We start from the raw sequence: 23,722 nt of genomic DNA, 5'->3' as shown, positions 1-23,722 counted from the left end.
GATTTCATACGAACAACGAACGAGCAGAAAAGAACCTGCAATTTATTTCCTACGGTTATTCGAATTCATTCAATCGCGGGAATATAATAATTCAGATTGCAATTTTTATCGAACGAACGGCTGCTTATCTTTTATTCATTGTTCGTAATCTTTATCTAGATACGAGTTTCGAGCAACTCTGATCCAGATAGTGACGTATAAACGGGCGTTAAATTTTGATAAGATAGTACAATTTGTTTAAAGGTCGTTTGAATATCACATTCTTCGACCGGATTAAATCTGTTTCAACATTGACAAATCCATTATCTGGTTTACCATCCCGATTAGCATGGAGTAACAGAGTTGAAATTAATTTCAATTCCCGTTTCGATATTGTTTACGGCACTCCGTTGTTCTCTACCCTTCTACCCTTTTACCTCTTTAAATTAAATAATCCTATTTTCAAGGGCGGAAGCAACGTTCGTAGTGATCTCTGATTAGAAATTCTAGAAAGAGGATCGAAGATTCCCCCGAGATCGACGAATCGAGGGACCCCAGAACGCGATACATATATGTATTTCGAACTGGCTGCCAAGAATCCGTGGTTCCTGGTTCCTTATTATTTTTATTTCGTCGAATTCGGGTCACGAATGTCGGGCACCGTGTCCGTGTGTCATTAACGCGGTTTATATTCAGCCCCATAGACGGTGATTTCTCTTGCAACGACCGAACGTGGCTCGAGTTCATCGATAACGACACCGGTTCTCGCCCACCTTCGAGACTTTATTCCACCGCTCTAATTGAAAGCTCTAGCGCCGCTCGAGAGGTAAGAAAAACAAAGTCGCCGTTTGTTCGAATGGAATTGGGTCACAGGTGCTGGAGCACGTTCGAATATTATTATCGCGATCGCTGTTCCTCCGGTTCTATCCGATCTTATCAGGCTCTGTGTGTAAATGGTAAACACGTGCTGCAGTTGAAAGTAATTAACGCTCGCATGAATTCTTCGGTCGCGCGCGGTCGTGCTTGTGTAGCAATTATCGCGAGCAAAGTACGCACGAATCAACATTTCGCGAATTCCGGAAGGAAATTATTAATCGAACGTCTCTGTGCGATTAGATCGCGATTCCACCGCGTTGGGATCCTCTTACAATTCATTCTGACGATCGCAGATTAGGAACAAAGACTCGAGGAATAACATCGAGAAGGAAATAAAGGGATTTTGTTACATATCTCTTCCAGAGAGTTGCTAGGAAGAAGGGAGGATGGGAGCACGATGCAACGAATACATCGTTTAGGCACGTGTTTCTCGACGTTTAGGCGACTCCGGGTATCGTTTCCCGCGTGGTCGAGAAAGCGATCGGCAGCAAGTCGCTCGAGCAAACGAAAATAGCTTAGGAAGGCAGGCATTATGAAGCTATGATAATATTTATAGACCGCCACCGTTGGCAAATAATGACACACGGGATCGTCGCGGGGCAGAAGAGTTTCTCGTTTAATAAATAACGCGACAACGGGCCGCGGAGTTACGTCGAATGATGCAAATCCTAGATTAATGCGCCGGAATTACGCGGCCCGTTCCAATATTTAACGCGATATCCCCGGACCATCCAGCGCAGCGGCCCGATCTATATCTATAACGTCGTCGTGTTCGTTTTGAAATCGCTGGATTACTCCGCCATGATTCATTTATCACTTTCGCGACCGAGGAATCTCCGTCGTTGATGGCTGACTTCGATCGAATCGGTTCGTTTACCGCCAGGGTTTATTTCGATCCGCCACAGTGGCTTTCAAACCCACCTCTTTGCATTTCAAAACCTCTAGAAGCTTATAAACGTTCGATTTCTAACGACTATATTAGAAATTAAATATAGAAGAGTTCGAGAATCGCTAATTCAACCAAGTCCACGTTTGGATAAAATGGTTTTACACGAGTCTCTCCCCTTAAGAGCTTGAAACGATAGTGTATAGGTTGTTTTCGAGAGAGTTTCGGATCAAAGCATCTAGAGTTCTAGCAGCTGTTCGATGTGGCCTCCATTGGCTGCGACACGCGCGTCGATATTACGTATCATCGATTGGCTCGCGCATTTGACACTCGCGGCTGATTTCTTACGGTACCGCGCTTATGTATACGTTGTTGCAATTCTTGAATATTTTTCACCGTTACGCAACAGCAACTCCGACAAAGTTGCTGTCAAGGTTCGATCGCGTTCGTTCTTTCAATGTCAATTTCGACGATTTCACTTTGCAGCTCGTAGGATCGCGCCACCTTCGGTACGCGTGGATAAAAAAATTATTTGCAACGTTCGATCGTTACTCTTGCTAAGTTATTGGAATTTCTAACGTTGTAATTGACCCTTGGAAAAGAATTTGCTCGAGTTAGTAGTTAATAGTACAATCCTATCGAAAGTTGATTCGCGAGTTTTTTTCACTGACTTATAAATACGCGAGAAACCTGTATTTTTTTTACGACAGAAGTCATTCAGCACATCCGTGAACTTGTTATTAGCACGGACGATAACGTTATTTTGCCACGACTTGGCGCGAAAATCCCAAGATAAAAACCCGAAGCTCGATCCTATCGCGATTCGTTGTATCGTTATGAATGATACGGAATCACGTTGCAATAGTAGTCGCCGTAAATTTATGATAATTGTAAATGAACGTGTAAATGGATAGGACGTGTAAACGATGATTGGCAGTCGTCGGTTGGCTACCGGTCAACCGCAAACATTTTCCTCTCGAGCCTTTAAACAGCTCGATTGTGTTTCACGATAAATTACAACGCCTGGCGGGAACAATATTATTTAGCCTTTCTGTTTCTTGTTCCCTATTCTTTGTCACATCGTTCGAACATTATGCAATGGCAAATTTCATCGCACCATGCCAAATTGGACGCTCCTCGTTGCAACGTTTCGGATTTATTGTGAAATCTTGATGCATCGCAATTTTTTTAAAACATTTCCACCCTCGATAAGATCCAATGATAACAATAATTCCCCCATTATTCCGATTAACACCAAAGGCAAAAGGAACGCCAGAAAAATTCTACCTTTGAACAAACTCGAAATATTTTGAAAAATTCTTCGAGACTGATCTGTATGTAGCATCGATGTACTCAAATTTCCGCAAAACCCGAAACGTTATTTGGTCCAATCCAGCACAGAGCGACGCCCTTTTCGAGGGTAGCTCCGATTTCGCGAGCTTCGAAACGCGATACACGCTCCAGCGAGAAATTACCCTCGTTTTTCGAGATCTCGTCACCGTATTTATTATTTAAACGAATCCGGAACGTGAACGGAGTTGGAAAGAAAAGAGAATTTCCTATTCCTCGACCGATCGAAGGGGGAAGGAAATAGAAGAAACGAAGCGACAACGATGAAGTCAATTTCCATAAAGAGCAATTTGCGCTGCACCGTCTCTCCCGTTTATTTCTAGAGTTCGTCAGGACGAAGAGGAAGCATGAAAAGGAGAATCCAACGGGACAAACTGAGAGGAAGAAAAAGAAAAAAACGTTCGAACGTGAGAAGAAGCGGAGTCGAAGGGAAGGAAGACACCCGAGAATCGAACGAGCACGTACACTCTGCATATTTAACGCAATCAGAATGCATCGGGACAGGAATATCGTGCAACGGGACGCAATTTTTCTAGGCACAAACAAATGACCCTGGCGAACGTGAGCCTCGTTGTCGAGGCCCAGATTCTTATAAGAGAAAATAAATACAGCCTACTTCCAGTTGCTGGGGTTGCTTCTGTGCGCTTCGACAGTCTCTGCGACGATTTGTCTATTCTTACGATTCGTTCCGAGCGCATAAAACATATCACTAGTTTATACGCGCTGTATTTCACAACAAACGCAATTAATAAGGCTTTACCTTGGCTTAATTTGGTATTTAAAGGGCCGATCCTCACTCCGTAATTCCGTTTGCGTAATGCAATTAACGAAAGCCTAGGGCGAACTGCGAGCTCTTTGATTTCGTTAGAAACTGCTGCATATATTCGCGAGGATTTCAAAACGGTCGGAGAACGGTTTCGTCGATAGAATATGCATCGTCGAGGCGCCAAAATCGGGCGCAATTAAACCGGTAAACGTTCACCAAACGGTGTTTAGAAATTTATTACAGTAATACTACAATTTGCCATTGATGAACGACGTTGGTTATTTGACCAAATTAAAACAATATCTTAAAAATCGATGGTCGTACGTAATGAAATAAAAAGGTCGAGTGTCCAGACGCCGAAAACAGTGTTCCGGGAGACAATATCCCCTTCGATAATGGAAGTCACGCCCATAATTCGTCGGCGTAATTCAGTCAACGGGCAATTATCGAGTCCAATCGTTCGCGGCACGTGTCGAGGCTAAGGTAGAAGCTGAAATCGCGGGGGCGAGTTTCGCTACTTCGCGCGTACGAGACACACACGGTATCGCGTAAATTTCTACGGGTGCAGAAATATCGTCGTTGCCCGTCTGGCTGGGTTAGCCAGCGACCGACTGGAGACGCAATTAGACTGGAAAAATATTAGCTCGGTAACGCGAGAGCCGGTGTAACGCGATGCCTTTTAAATTCGGTAATTGTCCGCGGGTAAATAGCGGTTACGCGTCCTGTCGTCAGCCTCGAAAATAATTCAGAACCGTTCATGTCGCGACTTTCCAAGTTAGAATACCGAGAAGAGGAATCGTCGAATGTAAAGAATCACGAATTAACTTGTAACGCAACGGGTCGAATCCTTTATTTTCGGAGAAATGAATGGCCACTGTGGTCCTGTTCTATGATGCTAGTGCACGAGCATCGACCGACAGCAGTTGTCGAAAGCCGTAACAACTCGCAGTGAAAAGGGATAATTCGAACGACTAAGAAGTGACGTGTGTTAGGCGCATGCAGAATCCTAGACGCCAGAAACTGGTAAAATACTGTGTCGGAGAGCGGAGCACGATCCTATCTCGTGAAAGACACCGACGAACGAAATCTGAAAACAGAGGATTACCGGAGACACTCGAACGATCCCTGATCCCTTAAGAATCGGGTTAACCTCTCGAATCGCGAAGCAAATATCGCCACGCTCGAGCCGCTTTGCATCGCTTTCAGAGCAGAAGAAACGGAATCAATAATGGTAATAAAATTTTATGTAACTATTCGACGAGACGCTGTGCTCCCTGGCCCGCGCGAAAACGCGTTCAACGATAGGGAATTATAGATTTAATTGGAAAGACGAGCCGGAGTCCTGCGACCATTATAAAACGAGACGTAAAAATAGAGAACGTAATCGAAGACTAATGGAAAACCAGGCTGGCGAGAGCAACAATATCGGACTATTTGAGCCGATTAAGCCCCGAGTCGCGGTACGATCCTTTCGTTGGACGTGACGATCGAAGGAAAACGCGCGCGAGCGTCGCGTTGATGGATCCAACGATCGAATCGCGCGCGACTGGATCATCGAAAGGCCCATTAAAAATTCGTTAATCGTCGGCCGCGCTTGGAGACGGTCCAAATTACGATATTAGCGTCATGACAATGAGTTATATTCGGTGGTTGATAGTTCGCGGTCGCACGCGTGACCGAGGCGATGGCTATTTTTACTCCGTTTCATCTTACGTGGATCGCTTGACGATACAGTCGTGAACATCGAGGAGACCCGTGTTCCTCGAACCTCGATCATCGAGAACATACTTCCAAATTCGAATTAATTCGCCTAACGTCGACAGGTCTAATACCCATCCGCCGAGCAAGCAGAGACTCCTAAATTCAAAGACATTAAATCGTAGCACAGTGTTCGAAAACGGCGATACAGACGGGAAAAAGTCCAACCATTTTATTTTGGGTGTCGTTAAGTTTGTAAATCCTTGAAAATCTTCGTTTGAAACATTATATTTATCCCCAGAAATTGTATAAATAAAATTCACAAATCTCTAACACGTTTACAAATTCCTGAAACTTTCTACGAGAGCAATTCTTTTGTATTTACTCGATACAACATTTGTCTTAGAAACCTAAGGTCTCGATTAATAATATTAGTCGCGACGAAGACAAGGTTTGTGAGTCAGCCTTACCGACGAGTCAACCAGCAAAACCTGGACGACGTGCCAATTTATTTTTGTAACTCTTTTATTTTGGAGTTACAAACAAAACAAAAAATCCCAGAACGAATTATGTAATTTATCGGAGGCATAGTTTTCTGTCCCCCTCCAGAGTTTTATAATAGAATTCTGGAGGCATAATCGTGTCATCGGCGAAATCGTTCCTTTCGATTATTTATTTATATAAAGCAGCAGCTTGGATTACGTTATTCTCCTCGAATGCTGAACCATTAGATTGATCGAACTGTTAGATAAGGTTAAGGAGAACGAGAGCATCGGTTATCAAATTCTGTTTCGATGATTTATTAATCATCGTGTGTATTCTATGAGAACATGGTCGACAAGCATCAATATTTAAAGTTGATACCCATAATTAATGGATAACATGTATATCAACTCGCAAAGTCTCTATTCATTATTCATTGGTGCTCGTTGTGTTTGCATCGAGAAACAGATTAACTGCAAAACTTAACGAAAGCACTGTTTAAAGTTTGTGTTTATCATTAACCAAATCAATCTGCAAACTCCATACTTATACTTCATCGACAGCTTCTAGCTTAATTTGCTTCGAACTTTGAGCTTATAACGAGCATCGGGGAATCAAGAAATTTTAGTTGTATATTTTCCTTAAATTTCACCAAAATGGTCTCAAAATAAAATAACTGGACGATGACTTAAACTAAACATGAAATATTAAAATACACGAACATTCTAAACGGACGACGTTTATAGCACGAGCTATTTTTAATCCTACTTGTACTCGAATATTTGAGAATAGCAGCGATTTAAATACTCGTGGTAAAATAATTCGAATATTTTATGCACCGATTCAATACTTGGGTATTCAAAGAATGCGACGTGGACTGTAAATCAAGTTCCTCCGGTTTATTTTCTTGTTCTAAACTGTATTTCGATTCAAGACCTTACGTTTGTATTTTGGTAATGGTAGACCGATGCTTTTAAATTTTTCAGCCGCTAACAAGCCCCCCCGATCCATCACGGAAGATATTGCGCTTTACGCTAATGCGTAACGCAAACGAGGCGTATTTGTATACATTTATAGACAACTGTGTTTACACGGTGGATCACGCTGAAAATCGACCGTCGCGTTTCTAATGCTGCCTGTAAAATTCAAGTATTACGTCGTACGGATTACACGGGGGATTCCCTGTTTATTTTAACCTCACCAAATCCTGCACTATTTCTGAATAAATATTTTTTTTTCTAACACTCAACGACATGGTTAATAACATTCTTGAATATTACTATCCTCTTTTCCACTCATCCAAAAGAAAAAGTGGTCTTAACCCTTAAGGGTTAATTTGGTTCGAGTTTTCCAGTAACCAGTGGCTCGGTGGGGGAAAGAAAAACACGCGGAGGGCGCCACGCAATAAAGGTCAACGACCCCAAGTGCCTGCCACCTGTACGTCCTGAACCAGTTCCCCTTTTCGGCAGCAATGTGGGTCAGCACGCCTCCTCGGCTAAAAAGGGCATGCCTGCGTATCGGCGAACACCAGACAATGCACGCTTCGGCGCGTGCACTCGTATAAAATGAAAATACACCCGAGGGTCGAGCATTGTGCGTGCCGGCACACGCCACGCTCGAAGAAGAGCACAAAAACTATCAACCTGTCTGCTACGGTCAACGACCGGAAACACTATCCGCTAAAAAATCCCTGGCGTGTCACCATAGGTTTCTTTATCTCGAATTACGATGCTTCTCGAGCGTTCGTAGTACTGGAAGCCTCAAGGAAAATAATGTTGAGCTCTGGTCGAAATTCGTTCGAGTCTAAAACCAATAAAATGTCGATAACTACATTTCGAAAAGGATGCAAGTGTTTGTAGTATAATATATGAATAGGATCGAACACGAAACCCTAAATATCTAGAGAGGCGTGTGCGCGTTTTTGGATTCAGGACGGTCGGAAACATCGAGAAACGAAAAGACACCGGCGAGGGAAATGTTGATCGATAGGAATAGTTCCCCTCCGCTGTGTACGATAACAGGAAAGTAAAAGGCAGTCGTGTTTACGATCCCCCTCCCTGTGCCGTGAAAAAGCGAACCGCCGCCAATGATGGCATCCCTGGCCACGAACGCGTATTTACATCGAACACGCATTAGCGCACGTATGTACGTATGTACGTATGTACACGCGAGCCGGTCAGCTGTTCGAACAACGACGTCCAGACGCGAAATCCTCGAGCGCGGCGTGCCGCGTCCTCGAGACGATTCCGTTCCTCGACCTCGTGGAAACGGGGCTAACCGCGCGAGACGCACGGCTCTGCAGACAAGAAGATGGCGGGGGAGGAGGTGGTTGATGGGCAAAACGCGAATTAGGTTAGGTTGCACAGCGCGGGGGCGAAACGGTGGCGCAGGGTAGACGGGCGGGGGGGCAGGGTGAGGGGGGATATAAACCGAGAAGCTGGTCGAGCGGTTGGCACGACGCGAAATTCTACGAATCCGTTTCTGAAATTCCAGGCGTACACGGGACTGTACGCGGTGGATCAGGGTGGAAAAGCGTGGTTCGGAGGGTCAGTGAGAATGCTGGCAGGTCGATAGCAATGGCGCCGCGAAGCTACGAAGAAAATCAATCCTGTACGACACGCGACGTGTTTTGACGCGCCTACTTTCTTTCCCCGTCGTTTCTGGACGAGTCGCGGGGCCGATGGTTGGCCGCGACACGATCGGTACCCGGCGTGTTATCGCGATATTGTCCAAGAGAAGGGTTTACAGAGCGACAGGGAGGAAAGAAACGCGAGGCGAAACACGGAGCGGAGTACTGACGTACCGACCGAGGTGGCCGGAAAAGACGAGGCCGCAGGGCCACGCACACACACGCGCACGCAAGTTAAGATCGCGCGTACACCGTCACGCACCATAAGCCAAGGTGGCCGGAGGCGCATACGATGCACGCGGCGATAATAACGTCGCCGATCGGGACTGAGAAAATATCGTATCACTTACTTTTGACCACTCGTTCCGTCGTGGAGAGCTTCTGCGAGTTGTTCGAGGTCATGCTGTATCAGGATGGTTGACGGGTGGGCGCCGGTCTCTCGCTCTCTTTCTTTTCTCTATTTCACTCTTTCCCGGTCACAGGATCGTCTCTCTCTGGCACTCTCTCTCGACGTGTCACTCGGTCGCTAGTATTTTTTTTCCTTCTTATTCCTCCGGCCGTAGTTACTAGTGCGAGGTAGCACCTTCCTCTCGAACGGGGGGTTGGGTGGAAGGAGAGGGCGGTATTTTCACCTCGAGAGCCCGGCGCGGCACACACACATACACACGCACGGAGTGGGGGAGGGAGGAGAGGTGACGGAAGTTATCGCACGGTGCGGCACATCGGTGGCTCCGGAGCGTTGTTCATTGGGCGTTTGCGGAGTGAGAAATTATTCTGCCGTGTCCCTCTCGCTCCCCGTGTATTTACGACACCGACCGACCAGTACACCTCCTCTTCTGCTCTCTTTCTCGCTCTTACTCGCTCCCTCTGCCCGACGAAAGGTACCACCAACGCCTTTTGCGGGGCGAGTAACTGGATCGCTGGACCACGCGAGCTGCACGGCCAGCACGACGGGGTCTTGCGACCGCGTACCACCACACCGAGCAGCACGATCGAACCTTCGTGGAACGACAGCCGAGTAAACGACGACTTTTAATAAGGACGAGGTAGAGGACAACGTCAACGATCGCGCGGCGTGAGCATAGGGAGAACGGTCACGACGACGACGACGACGACGACGACGACGACGACGGCGTAGACGATGATGACAACGACGACGACGACGGCGACGGCGATGACACCGTAATGACGAGCACCGCGACACGAAACCGTGACACCGACACCCACGGTCGAAAACACCACGCCGCTAAATTCTACTACAAGATGTCTGTCTGTCTGGCTCTCCGCGGCGCGCACACTGACGCCTCCGCGGCTACGAGACGGTCGCGCAGCCCTCGACGCGCAGCGATCATTCGTGAGCGCTGATTGGCCGCGTTGCCACCAGCTGCCGCCACCCGCTCCCCGTGCGAAGGCGCCACTGACCGTTGTCGAGAACCAACGATCTTACACGCGAATTAAATCGAAAATACGTGTCGTTCGAAACCGATGGAGAAACGATACCAGCCAGTATTTCGAGACGCGATGGATTCTCTAGACACTGACGAGGAACCGAGCCGGAGGATATCTCGATCGATCGGGTTAAATAGGTCAGTAGGTCATTCGTGCGTTTCGAAAGAAGGGCGCGCGAAATGTTTCGACGTAAAATATTTTCAGGCATTCGTTTTGAACTTTTGCTAGTTCTCGCTTTGCGTTTCGATGAATTTAAGTCGGTGCAAATTCGATTCGTTCCAACGATCGCTTCTGTATAAAAAGTTGGATCGCGTTGTAAACGACTGTCGATAAATTAGGAATTCCAAACGAATAGCGCGAAATTCAACTTGTCCTCTCGATATATTAAGTCGTTTGGCTACTGACCCTCGCTCGTAGCCAATTAAATATTAAACTTCTATTATTGTGCACACAGCTTACATGTGTTTTATGTAAAAGTAGTGTGCACAATGATGAAATACACAAGCACAAACATATTATAATAGTAAGACAAACAAAGCAGCGTAGAGAAATAGATCAACTAGGATGGATACGTAAGAAGGGAAAGTTGTGTAAACGAATACAGGAAAAGACAGCAGATCACTCCAGCGCGTCCATTAGTAATGGCGAATAAGAATGAAATGTTTTTCCCCTTTCCTTTTCATTCTAGTGAAACTTGCTCCCAGGAAAGGAGTATAAGATTTCCAGCACTTTAAGCGATTACTTATGACACCTTCGCTCGTGGGAGAGCAGTCTGCGGAAGACGTACGTACACATTTCTAGCACAGAATCTATTAAAATGCAGCTGAAACGCATCTCGATGCATTTCTGGAAAACCGCGAGGAAAGTTTGGCGAGTAAAATCGACGTAAAGACCGTATTTTAATAATGTTATATTTATATTACAAATGGACGTAAATGTTTAGACAACGTTCTTTCAAAAGAATCGAAGAAACACTCGTGAAATATTAATACTCCAATTTCGGTCTTTTCTCTACGTACGCTTTGATACTCGGTAAAGCTAAAACTTTTTCTTTGAGGGCCTTCAGGTGTGGCTTGTCCTTCGTGATATCAGCTTCGTAACCGGTGTTTATCGCGTCCGAAATGGCAACGAAGAACAGATCCGCGTAACTTAGCTGAAAACATCGAACGCATCATCAACCTCGAGTTCGAATAAAAATTTCTAGGCACGCAAGAACTCTTACTTGGCCACCGTGCAAATATCCGTCGTTGTTCTTGGCCAGTTCCTCCAATTTGTTTAGGTAAAACGGTACCGTCTGGCCGAGCACTTCCACTTTTTTCTTCGCCTTCAGAGCAGGATCCTGCTCTTTGTAGTAGTACGATATCACGACTGCAAAATGGAGAATTGTCGTTGACGTACGCGCGGAATCGAACGAGATTTAACGGTATTTACGCAAGTGCATCGACAGAAAGGAATCAATTTGCCCGGCTACGGAATCAATATTTACTCTTTCTAAAATCGTGAAGAGCGTTCGCGATGGCGTCGATTCGCAGGGTGTCCAGATCGGTTTTGCCGAGCAGATTAAATTGTTTGGCCAGGTATCGGCAAATAGGCAACGTTTGCGTGTAAACTTTCCCGTCGATTTCCAACACGGGCAACTGGCCGAACGGAGTCGCTGGAAACAGAAAAAAACGTTAAAAATCACGGAACGCGGTATAAACCGACGATCAAAGCAGAACGCTTCGATCACGATCGTTCCGTGCGTAAGTACTTGGTTTCATGCTGAACCATTCACTGGAACCGTATGTCATCCGGACGTCCTCGAACTGTACGCCACCGTAACTGAGGATGAACCTTATGGGCTCTCCTAATCCCATCACATTGAAGTACACCAATTTGTATCCTGTCATTCTCGCCAATCTAACGATACAACGGATAAAACATCACCGACGACGCTCAAAGTCGAATACAAAAGACGAGAATTATTTACAAACGATGCATAAGATGCAATGAAAGTTGCAACAAGTAAAATATTTATTATTTCTAGAATAAAGAGCGAGAAACACGTTTCGAAGTATAAATAGAAGTAGCGTGTAAATATGATTCTGCATATAAAACGTGATATGTTTATCGTTTACATGCTCTTGATTGCAATTAGTCTCTCTTATCTATCAGTTATATTATTTGTAACATTTTTCGACAGATGTCACTAATCATCACGAAACACGCTTGAGATCGTTAAAATGTACAAAGCTGATAAAGCATGGTGGTTAATACAAATGGAACCTGTATAAACGATTCAGCTTAGAGAAAGTACCACTCCGATTTAAATTGCGCTCGATCGACCGATAAAATTGATCTTGGGAGATTTTTCGATCGTTATCGTCTTGGGAGTACGCGGTTTTACCTTACCGATAAATCAAACGCAACGTACGAAATTCACCGAAGACTAACCGGTTTCTATGCTTTGGTGGGAATTATATGCAACCCCCACTTTCATCGTTCGTATTCTCTTCGTCTTGTCTGCGGAACTTTCTCTGTCAGCAAGATAGCATCGAGTCTCTGATTGGTCCTACGATTCGAAACAAGTCCATGTTCACTTTCACTTGCGAGAGTTTGCTGAAAACCGACTCGTTCGGAGGCCCTCGTTCCTACAAATATCAGCGGCTTATATCGACGCGATAATTATCGATAGTCGCACACGATACTTTTATCGCGACCCATCGACTTTATCTTCCGTGAAATTAGCAAAAAATCGCCCACGGAACGCAGCAATTTCGAATACGAGGCGATTAACCAAATGTTTTGTCATAGTGTTCTCGTCACGTTTAATTGCAAAAACGTAATCAAGGCCGCCGGTTTTGGAGGCCCTACAGAAATTTCATATACAGAGATTAGAGCTTCAATAAACAAAGACTCGCTTTTTCATCCCAGGCTCGACGAGATAAGAAACCACGTCTCCGGAACGAAAACAAGGAGTCTCTGTTTCGGGCCCAGAATGACCAACTGGAGATTTATCTTAATCACAGTGGTTTTAATGAGAGCGAAGGATTTTTGCGCGATCGACGACGAAGCGTTTAAAAATAAATCCATGGATCTGGATCTAGAGAAACGACTGACCGCGGACGTTGTCCCTAACAGATACGTGATCGCGATTTCCATCGATTTAAAAAGAGATCAGTTCCACGGTTCCATTCGTATCGATATCGATGTTCTTAGAGTAAGTGATCTGGCATTAATGCAGTTTATTTCCTCCCACCCCAAACTGGACAAATATTTTCAATGAAACAGACAGTTTCTATGATTTGGGGTTGGAAACCACTAGTATTTCATGCTATCGAATGTTATCGTAGCCTCAAAATCGCATCGTTTTGCATTCGAGGAACCTAACTATTTCGTCGACGAAATTGTACTCGTCAAGATGGCGAACGGAAGTGCGAATAGAGTCCGTGTTTCCCGTAGACGAGCGTGAAATGTTGGTTATCAAACCGTACAGAATCGTCCCACTGGGAGAGTATTTTTTAAAAATGAACTTCAGCGGCGACTTGAAGGGGAAAATCAATGGATTCTACTTGAGCAAATACGTTGACCTCGACCAGACAGTCAGGTAACAACCGTACTTGGATAAATAAGATATATCCTTGATTTTGTATCGTAACTTAAACTTTACGCTTCGCAAACGATATTTCGCGCTGTTTGTCCGAAAGTTTCTATATCCATATAAGAATTATTGACGTAGAAAAGTGGCGGTGACGCAGTTCGAGCCACTCTACGCGAGAAACGCGTTTCCCTGCTTCGACGAGCCACGCTTCAAATCCACATTCGTCGTTCGCCTCCTGCACACGGAAAAGCCCCCGTATCATGCGTTATCGAACATGCCAGTCGCAGTAAGTCAATTATTGTTCGCCATTATCGAGCAAACGTTCCGGAATAATTTCATCGCAGAAAGTCCAGACGACGAACAACGAAACGATCACGTTCTTCGATGCATCGCCTCCGATGTCCACGTACGTCGTCGCCTTCCTCCTCAGCGACTTCGACTGTCTGTTGGCCAACGCGACGCTCCTAAACGGCACCACGTTTCCGCTGAACGTGTGTGCCAGGCCTATGTACAAACACAAGGCAACCTTTGCCCTGAACGTTGCTGTCCGAGTGATGGAGTATTATTCGAGCGTTCTTAATATCGACTATCCGCTGCCGAAACTTGGTAATCCCAAAGACTGAGCGATCGATCTTGTTTCCACGTGACAAACCCCTTTCTAAGATAGATTATGGACCGCTTCACGATTAGATCTAGTCGCGATACCCGATTTCGGGGCTGGCGCCATGGAGAACTGGGGTTTGATCACGTTTCGCGAGACGGAACTGCTTCACAGCGGAAACGACAGCTCCTCTATGAACACCAAGAGCGTCAGCCTGACGGTGGCCCACGAATTGGCGCACATGTGGTTCGGAAATCTGGTCACCATGAAGTGGTGGAACGATCTCTGGCTGAACGAGGGATTCGCGACTTACATGGAGTACATGGCGATCGACTTTGTCTTCCCCGAGTGGAACGAGGTCTGTTACAGACAATAATAAACTTTGGTATAGATTTGGTCCACGGTATTTTCTTTTGCATCAGATGGACTCCTTTCCCTTGCGTACCAAGTATGTTTCCATGAAGCACGATAGCAAGATTCGCGCCCGTCCCGTTGTGAAGCGCGTGGAGGATCCAGAAGAGATCGAGGAAATGTTCGATCGTATCTCCTATCAAAAGGTATTGTTCCAATAATCGTAAAACGAGTGAGAAAACAGTGCTCGAAAATGGCCGTTTCACTTCATGAGATTAAATACCCATAAGTGTAGAAGATAATTACATAAGAAAGATAAACAAAAATGAGTTCGAATGTATGCGCCCAGGGCTCGCAATTTCGATATAAGTATTACTATCAAAGCTTGACCTAATTTGAGTTCTTGGGTAAACAAGATATACTCGTCGGTGAAGATTCGCGATTAAAATTGAAAAATAAAATGCTCATTTGGAAAGTTATATTAAAACCAATATGGACTTATGGAATCCAACGATGGAGTACCAAGTTGGTACGTCAAATATTGAGATCCTCCCGAAGTTTCAGCGAAGACCACTTAAACTCCAGAGTTCCTTGATACGTTCCAAATGATACCATTTCACCACGGTCTAAGAATGCCAACGGGAAAGTAAGAAATTACTAACCGTACCGAGGTTGTACGAAACTTGTTGGATACGAGTAACGATCGTCTGCTTTCCAAATGATTTGTTCGAACAATGCCTGTTCAAAAGGGCACTAAAAATGGCTGTTTTCGAACACTGTCCCGTCGAAGATTAAATTGAAACTCGCACCAGGCAGCAGCTGTGCTTAGGATGCTGGAGGACGCGATCGGTAATTCGAAGTTCGTTCTCGGCGTGAGAAGATACTTGGACGAATATCGGTTCCGCAACGCGGAGTCGGACGATCTGTTCGAACTTTTAGGGAACAGCACCCGCGGGGACGTCGATATCGTCGACTTTATGAGCCGGTGGACGAGGATTCCCGGATTCCCGGTGATCAACGTCGTTCGTCGAGATAGCGCGGCGTTTAGGCTCTCCCAGCAGCGTTTCGCGGCGAGCAAGAAATTTCACGAGATTCACGAGTACGCACATACGTCGGTATCGTAAACTCGGAATACGTCCAACATCCACGGAGGGATATCGTTTTCGTTTATAGCGGCGGAAGCTGGACCATTCCCATAAAATACATAACGAGCAGAAGGGACGGCGCGAAGCTCGATTGGTTCCTCGCGAATTATTCTTGCGGTAACGATCGCGAGACCCGAAACAATTCGTCGTTAAAACAGGATTATTCTTGGCGGTGATTCGATCCGATCTTCCTCGAACAGAAAAATATTCGATCGACTTAAACGAACGGTTGCGTCACCGTCGACGATATCTCGTTTTAACAGACTCTCGAACGCTATTAAAATTCTTCGTTAAACCGAGTCGCGAACTTCGCAGTGGTATTGTCTCTGGAAAGGACGGTCGATTGGATTAAATTAAACCACAGATCGATCGGGTATTACGTCGTAAATTACACGGAAGATGCATGGAACGCGTTCGGGGATTTATTGTACAACGACCACCAAGTACGTGTCAGGACGTCTGCCACGAATTAGTCTCGCGATTCTAAGCTTTTAATTGGCGTTCGTTTCTGATTTGTCGCAGACATTGAGCCCCGTGGACAGAGCAGACTTGTTGCACGACGCTTTTCTTTTAACGGGCGCTGCCGATCTGTGTTTCTCGGTGGCGATGAACTTGACCTCTTATCTGGCGATCGAAACGGCTTATCAGCCTTGGGCAGTGGCCGCCGAATGGTTCGCTCGGATGAACAGATTGCTGCAAGGGACACGCGTGCACGCGCCTTTTCAGGTATTTAATCTTTCGCGAACGAGCTCGAAGGGCCCCGAGAATTGATCCGCCCTTTTATCGCCCGATTTTCAGTCGTACGCCAGGACTCTCGTCGACAAAATCTATCGTCAGGTCGGATGGCACGTAGACGAAGAGAAATCGGTCGCCAACAGGTTGGTCGAACTTTTAAAATCAATTCGAACTCCCCTTAACACTAGATTTACAGACACGCTTGACAGTTATATCAAAATATAGCTTTTTAATTGGGGTTAAAATTAATATATAAGGATTAGAGTCATTGTTTTAACCTCGACGCGTCCCACTTTCGAATCGAAACGTTTTTAAAAGTTTTAACGATGGTGCGGACCGATGCAAAAATTTCGATTCTCGTTCCTCGTACGTGTCTTATCCCTCGCGCTAAAAGTAAACACGGGGATGATTTCGAGTCCTCGCCGGGGCGGGGAGTAAATATTGGCGCTCGAAAGCGGGAATTGGCGCGTTTCGATCGGGCCGGTTTGATCTTAACGTCGCGTCGTTCGTTATTAAAGAAACAAACATGGCGGGGGCTTTAATTAAGGAAAAGTCTCGGGATTCGTTTCAAGAGAACTGGGCGTGTTGGTGTTGAACGCAGCTTGCAGCGTGGGTCACGAACACTGCCTCGACACGGCCGGGAGGAAGCTGAGGGAGTTCGTTGGGAGCGAGGGTACACAAACGCCGCCAGCCGATATTCGGTCTATCGTCTACTCGTTCGGTGAGGGGGAAGAGATCATAAATATTTTCCGCTCTGAGACTTTATTATTCATGGTATAATACCGCGATAGGCCTTGTCACGCACTCGGACGACATTGGATCAATATTTGAAAACATGTCGCGGCTACTCGCGACGGAGACCGACGCCCAAGAAAGGGAACGCCTGATCAAGGGACTGACCAATGTTCGAGATAAGGGCGCCCTAAATCGGTTCGTCGACCATCACTTTCTTTTGGAACGAATTTCAATCGGGCATTCAAAATTCGTAACGCATTTCGAAGCTCGAGCATGAATTTATTAACATTTGTCGGCTGTAAACTTAACGAGATATTGTGTTTCGTTTCTCGATAATTTCTACCCGCGTAACGTTAAACTGGAACTTTAATATCGTCAAAGATTTCAGGGAAACAACGATATTTGCTTGGCAGTGTTTATCCGGCGCGAATAATGTTGCCTCATTCCCATTATTTATTATGGCTCTCGGTGTACGTAGATATCGAAGCTGCTGTTTAATGAGTTTGCGGCTGATAGGGGATAACACGTTTACTTTTTTAAAAAATCGTACGATTCTGCCTCTAAAACGATGCAATTTTCGCGTACAGCAATTTTACATGGAACGAATAATTTATACGCTCAAGGTGAACGTGTTATGCGCCTCGTCTTATACACTGAATAGTGTTAAACTCTGTCTAAGGACAAACAAAGGAAGAGATATAACGTTTGCGCCATAAAGGAACGATTCTGAGATATTTAATTAACATAGCACGGGATTATTTGAGAATAATGCAGTGGATTTCAGCAACTGGGTCAGGCTATAGCTTTGTTCCAACTGATTTAATAACTCCTATTATTCTATTATACATTCTCCCAAAGTACATTGGTCCATTTGCATTATTTTCTTTTAGATTCACGTATGCTATTTAATTTTGTTCGAATTTGTGACGAGTCAGACACGTGATTCTATGGCAAGGGATTAATTTAGGATCATCCTGCGTATCTTGTTTATCGGTTAGGTACCTCGAACGCGCGACCAATGAGAACTTTGTACGCAAACAAGATTTCGCCGACGTGTTGGTGAAAATTGCATCGAATCCCACGGGACTGGACGTAGCCTGGAATTTCGTACGGTACGAATTTTGGGGAATTTCCTCGCGTACGCTAATATTTTAATAGCTCGCTCCTCTCTCGAGCCATTGCTGCGAAAGTAAAGAAACGATATAGTACATTTAATCGAAGGAGAGTCTTTCCGTAGATCTCGATGGGACAACCTCGTCGACGAGTACGTTGCAAACGGTTACGCTTTGGGTAAAGCTGTCGTCGCGATCGTCTCGTTCTTCAAAGACCGGGAAATGCTGCAAGAGGTAATCCCTTTTATCTTTCGTCAGAGTCACGGAGACTGGAAACGACGCGAGAGTTTCGCCAAAGATTCATTCCGCAGGCCAAACGATTCTTTCGCGAACACGACGATCTCGGGGTAACGGAGAGCACAAAGAGAAACGCTATCGAGGAGATTGAAAACAGCATCGATTGGTTGGACGCGAACGTGCAAAACATCGACCGGTGGCTGACGGCCAATGGGTTCGATTAAATCCCGCGTTTTCCAATTCGAACCGAAGGAAAAATTTTATTTGGATAATAGATGAACGAAAACAACGCGCGGAGACCTATTTGCAACGTTTATTCCATCGAATGGTCGCGAGGACAAATTTTGAAACGTACATTTATTCTCGAAACTGTAAATAATAAAGTTCTGATCGGCGGCTATCGGTGGCGAATATTTTTTCAACGAAAATCGAGCGTATTTCGTAGCGAATTATCGGCCACGATTAAACCGTGATCGTGAATTTCGATTAACGTTTCATCGAGCCCGATATCTTAAGGAACAATAATCTCTGGAAGCAAAGATCATTGGAAATATTTACGGACGGTTCGATTACCAAAGAACCATTGCGTTTTTACAGAGAAACGTGTTATGTTTGCTTGAAAATCAACGCGTTCCAATCGTGACGACGTTCTCGTTGTATCTAATCGGCAAACGATTCGCCCACCTCGACGGCGAGTCTGTTTCCCGAAAAAAAAGTATCTCAGCCACGGTTAGACAATGACGACGCATCGACGCGTAACGTCGTCGCATACACGACACCGGGACGTTATCGGGTTTATCGAAATTTCTTTCGTTACGCATCGTCGATACACCGACTGGTAAACAGCAGACGAACGTTGTGGTTGCCCGCGAACGAACGCTGATAGAGACTGCATCATCCATTCGCGAATGATCCTCCGCGTTTCGCGACGCGAGTGCTCCTGCTGCGTTCGCCAAAGTCGACCACCGTCGATTTTCGGACCCTTTCGCGACGCCAAGGACTCCCCTCAGACCCACTGCGACTGCATCGAACCTGGCTGAGCTGGAAAAAGGTAAAAAAGAAACACCGATCCGTCGCGCTGTGGGCCGTTTACTTCGCTAAGAAGACATTTATGCCAGTGTTTTGTCAACTGACTGCGAACGCGCGGAAGATCCACCGTCAAGGATGAACACGACGGTGCATTACGCGATGGTGGCGTTTTGGGAGAAGTCAGGGTGCAAGATAGTGGCGGATTATCCTGCCAAGAAGGACCCAGCCTACAGGGCGATCGCGCTGAGCACGGTGGACAGTCTGAAGCCGCTAGAGAACGACAAGATCAGCCTCGATCGGGGCAAGTAAGCGTGTATACTTTAATTGTGGCTCGGAAACTTATGGAATTTGATTCGACGGGTCAATTTTTATTGTACCAAAGTGGGCTTTCGATCTCGAGTAACGTCGCTTTAAAGTTTTGTTAACGTCGACGATGGATTTAAATTCTCTTTAGCGAAACTAACGATCGCGATAACTGAATTCCACCCTTCTGCTATGTAATTTACCTAAAATTATTCCGCCACCTGAAAGCACAAAGCGTAATTTAAGAATCTGATGAGACATATTCGTCTAATGCTACTTTCCACCAGGTACACGGTGCACGTGCTGATCGGTGAACTTCATTACGCCTGTCTGACGTATAAGCCGGAGTGTCCGTCGTTGGCGGCCAATCTGGAGTCCTGCGTCCACGTATTCCTGGAAAAATTGAGAAACGTGTACAGGGAGCTGCCCATTATGGCCGACCTCTCGACAGACCTAACGAATCTCGCCGTCATCGACCTCTCGAAGCCACTGAAGAAGATAGTCGTACGTTCGACCCTTTAATCTGGAATTGTTGACCTAATCGTGACCGTGAACGAGACCACGGCGACGCACGATTAACCCTAAACTATCGCAAATTACTTTTTCGTTTATTAATATCGTTCTATTTCTGCTCCCCCGATACAATAATATCTTTCTTTAAAAATAGTACAACGAAGTTTTGTTCGAATAAAGCAACTTATTAATTCCACTCTGGTTCTCATGAATTGTTTCTATTGGACCGCAGTGCGGCACTCTAGGTTTCTCGCTCAGGTCAACCTATTTAGAATTAAATTCGAAATATTTTTTACCCACAAATATTAACCGCGATCGCATAGACACGCGTAGAACAGGAAGATCGTTTAGAGCCAATAGAGCACAAGAGAGAGTTAAACCGTTAAACGAGCACAATTTCAGGAGGAGTACAATCGACAAGAGTCGAACATAATCCCGAGGTTGGAGGGGGAATTGGCGGAGATTCGACAGGCGTTGATGGACGGAGTTCTGAAACTGATGGACAGGGGCGAGAGGCTGGACGAGCTCGTTCGAAAGACACAGAGCTTGCAAATCATGGTAATCGTACGAATATCGGTTTCAGCCTCGCAAATTACGGTAAAATCGACTCTGACCCGTCCATTTTCTTATCGTTCTGCTCGATAACAGCACGCCGTGGCCACGATTCCGTAATTGAATAGCGGGCAGAAAAGAATTTTCATTCAATAACCGCGGTTGCGCGGCGCGTTCGCGTCTCGCGAATACGACCCCAGCTAGTAGAAATCGTTTATTTCCCAAAGGGTAGCGCGGCCGTGATTACACTCGTTTTATTTACTAACGCTGAACAGATACCGCGCCCGTTAATTATGCCAATATCGAGCAACGATTAACGGGTCACGACCCACTAAATGCACAGACGCAGCTCGACTTGGTCTGCTTTATCGGAAGCCTAAAATTCTGCGTACGAATTTCGTAAGCATACAACTCCGTAATAAAAAAAAACAAACTCCGCGATGGTAGTCAAATCGACGTTCGATCATTGTTCTCCAGTTAGTGTGTTCATCGCGGCGAAATATTCAGCTGTACTTACTTTGCGCAGTCACGAAAGGACTTTCACGTGATGAGGACGTCCAAGAAGAAGAAGAGTATAATGGCGGCCATGGCTGCGGGAGCCCTGATGTTCCTCTCCGCGACGCTCTTTGTGTTCCTGCTCTACATAGGGATTCTATGATCGAAGTTTAAAACCTACGCTGCCTGAGAAATGTACGAGCAAATAAATTATTTATTGTCTTTTTCGTTGGGTTGCTTATTTAACTGAAAGTTGAAAGAGTCGTCGTTGCGATACGACGTTTACCTTAAATTGTTTGACAAAAATGTCGCAGCAACGTTCATGCAACGACGATAGCCTTGAAAAAGCTCGACTGATGGTCGCGCGATATCTAGAGTGAAAGAGTCTTTAGCGATGGCGTCGATGTTGAGGTACACGACGGATCCTATCGATCTACAGGAGGAAATCAAACGCTTGGACGATCACGCGGAATCGATCAGGCGCGAGAAATTCATCGCCGCCAAGAAAATACAGGTTAATCGTCGTATTCAATAATAGCATCGTATTTTTCGGTTTTGCGGAACAATATCTTTACAACGGTTAGGCGAAAGATAATCTCGCGCTCGATAACGGAACGATCCTGGACGAGTTATCGTTCTCGACTAAACGCCGCGCGAGTCTCACTAATAATAAAGCCTCGAGTGTCGTAACGGGAGAGTTGGACGTCGAGATATCGATTATTTAAGGTCAAGATCGCGACACACAATACCGTGCACGATCCATCGAGTTACTGTCGTATCGTCCAGTCATGCACTTTACTCTCCCCCCTTAAACCATTACCCAAAAAAGTATTTTCAACCTTCGAGGGACGTCAGTTTATTATAGCGAACGATCGAATTTTGTTGGATGCGTGCAATTCTCGAGTCTTACGATTAGTTTCACGTTCCAGGCACGGATCCGTGGTTTACTCGTTCGAAAACATTTGCGGCTGTTGCACGAAAGCGCGATCACCATCCAGCGGCATTGGCGCGGTTATTGCGTCAGGATTTTCGCCGATCGATACCTGGTTGAGCGTGTTCATCAAATGTGGCAGGATTATTACGATCGAATGGCGACGAGGATCCAGACGATCTGGCGCGGTTACTGGACCAGGAAAACGGTACTCGATATACCGAAGATGCGTCGATGGTTGGACACCGTTTACGCGAAAAATTACGAGACCGTGGAAGACATGAAGAAGTTGGTACTCGCGAGAAACCTCGACGACGGTTTCGTGTATCGTTCTTTGTCTTTCAGGTTCAGGCAAAACGAGATCGAGCACGCCGAAAGAGTCGTGGAACGCGAATCGATGCAGTGGATATTATTCATGCTGTTCAAGGTACATTTTTTAAATTATTAATACACAGCGAAGAGTATAACTGTACCAATAGCTCCCGTGGTTATTGTCACAGTTATGCTCATAGTATGCATTACGAAAGAAATTTCGAGCGTCGTTGTCGCAGCTTCATCATCTGCTGAGAACGAAACAACAACCAGGCGTGATCACCAGGATCGACAGGACTCGTTTCACTTTCATCGAAGAGATGCTCAAGTGTTTCGAATTCAGACGTTACGCGGGTAGGAAAGTCACTTCCTGCGGCGACTGTCAAATAGATCCTAAGCCGTCGTTGGTCTTCCGCGGGACCTATTACGAGAGATGCGAAAGAGAGATCAGAGAGCTCGAGAGAAGCTTGAAAGCTGGTCTAGTGCCAATATTTAGAAGTACGATGCAATTTGCCTTTATAACTAATCGCAAACAACGTTCGCGAATACCTGGTTAAACGTCCCGAAAGAACCTGACCAGTGTGAAATATTCAGGTTACCCTTACGACAAGCAGGAGAAAGCGTCGCGCAAATTGTACCAAGCGTACCTAGAAGCTTCGTTGCACAGTCGATTCGAAGAAACTCGGTCGGTTTCAGCAACGAAGGGACAAGGTATCTGTCGTCCACGAAAGAAACCAGACTTGCAAAATTACTGCTCCGGAACGAACAAACTCTACGACGAAATAAAGAGGATGGACTGTCACTTGAATCGACTTTGCATGAAGTGTCCGATTCACGACCCTCCACGAAGGCACTAGAATTTTTTAAATGTAATGAAACTTATACCATAAAACTAAGTTCAGCATGCAGAATTATCGTCCAAAAGTTATAATACCAGGAATTTAGACTTACAAAATACTGTTAAAGCAAAGCAAA

At 45.5% G+C, this 23,722-nt stretch overlaps 4 protein-coding genes across 4 annotated transcripts; 3 read left to right on the top strand and 1 right to left on the bottom strand.

The window, feature by feature from the left end:
• Positions 1 to 11,101: 11,101 nt before the first annotated feature.
• Positions 11,102 to 12,530, bottom strand: LOC122397471 (glutathione S-transferase-like). Its single transcript, XM_043396628.1, has 5 exons — positions 12,508 to 12,530; positions 11,867 to 12,015; positions 11,603 to 11,770; positions 11,339 to 11,484; positions 11,102 to 11,269 (listed from the first exon to the last, which is right to left on the bottom strand). Exons 2-5 carry the CDS (start codon positions 12,003 to 12,005, stop codon positions 11,102 to 11,104), a joined length of 621 nt encoding a protein of 206 aa, XP_043252563.1. The 5' UTR covers positions 12,006 to 12,015; positions 12,508 to 12,530.
• Positions 12,531 to 13,093: 563 nt separating this feature from the next.
• On the top strand, positions 13,094 to 18,853 carry LOC122397458 (glutamyl aminopeptidase-like). The gene is made up of 16 exons (XM_043396611.1): positions 13,094 to 13,315; positions 13,449 to 13,702; positions 13,835 to 13,982; positions 14,041 to 14,302; positions 14,387 to 14,655; positions 14,720 to 14,854; positions 15,461 to 15,747; positions 15,822 to 15,910; positions 16,109 to 16,236; positions 16,316 to 16,519; positions 16,592 to 16,671; positions 17,101 to 17,249; positions 17,320 to 17,458; positions 18,262 to 18,375; positions 18,501 to 18,609; positions 18,687 to 18,853. Exons 1-16 carry the CDS (start codon positions 13,094 to 13,096, stop codon positions 18,834 to 18,836), a joined length of 2,739 nt encoding a protein of 912 aa, XP_043252546.1. The 3' UTR covers positions 18,837 to 18,853.
• An 11-nt stretch (positions 18,854 to 18,864) lies between these two features.
• LOC122397463 lies at positions 18,865 to 21,760 on the top strand. Its single transcript, XM_043396617.1, has 4 exons — positions 18,865 to 19,946; positions 20,232 to 20,448; positions 20,860 to 21,015; positions 21,536 to 21,760. Exons 1-4 carry the CDS (start codon positions 19,777 to 19,779, stop codon positions 21,665 to 21,667), a joined length of 675 nt encoding a protein of 224 aa, XP_043252552.1. The 5' UTR covers positions 18,865 to 19,776; the 3' UTR covers positions 21,668 to 21,760.
• A 138-nt stretch (positions 21,761 to 21,898) lies between these two features.
• On the top strand, positions 21,899 to 23,657 carry LOC122396917 (spermatogenesis-associated protein 17-like). The gene is made up of 4 exons (XM_043395686.1): positions 21,899 to 22,018; positions 22,332 to 22,723; positions 22,781 to 22,862; positions 22,987 to 23,657. Exons 1-4 carry the CDS (start codon positions 21,899 to 21,901, stop codon positions 23,302 to 23,304), a joined length of 912 nt encoding a protein of 303 aa, XP_043251621.1. The 3' UTR covers positions 23,305 to 23,657.
• The last annotated feature ends 65 nt before the right edge of the window (positions 23,658 to 23,722 follow it).

The sequence above is a fragment of the Colletes gigas genome, unplaced genomic scaffold (genome assembly GCF_013123115.1).
Source record: "Colletes gigas isolate AHSC1104 unplaced genomic scaffold, ASM1312311v1 Colletes_gigas_Sc00001, whole genome shotgun sequence".
NCBI lineage: Eukaryota > Metazoa > Arthropoda > Insecta > Hymenoptera > Colletidae > Colletes > Colletes gigas.
This window is presented reverse-complemented; position numbering and strand designations above follow the sequence as displayed.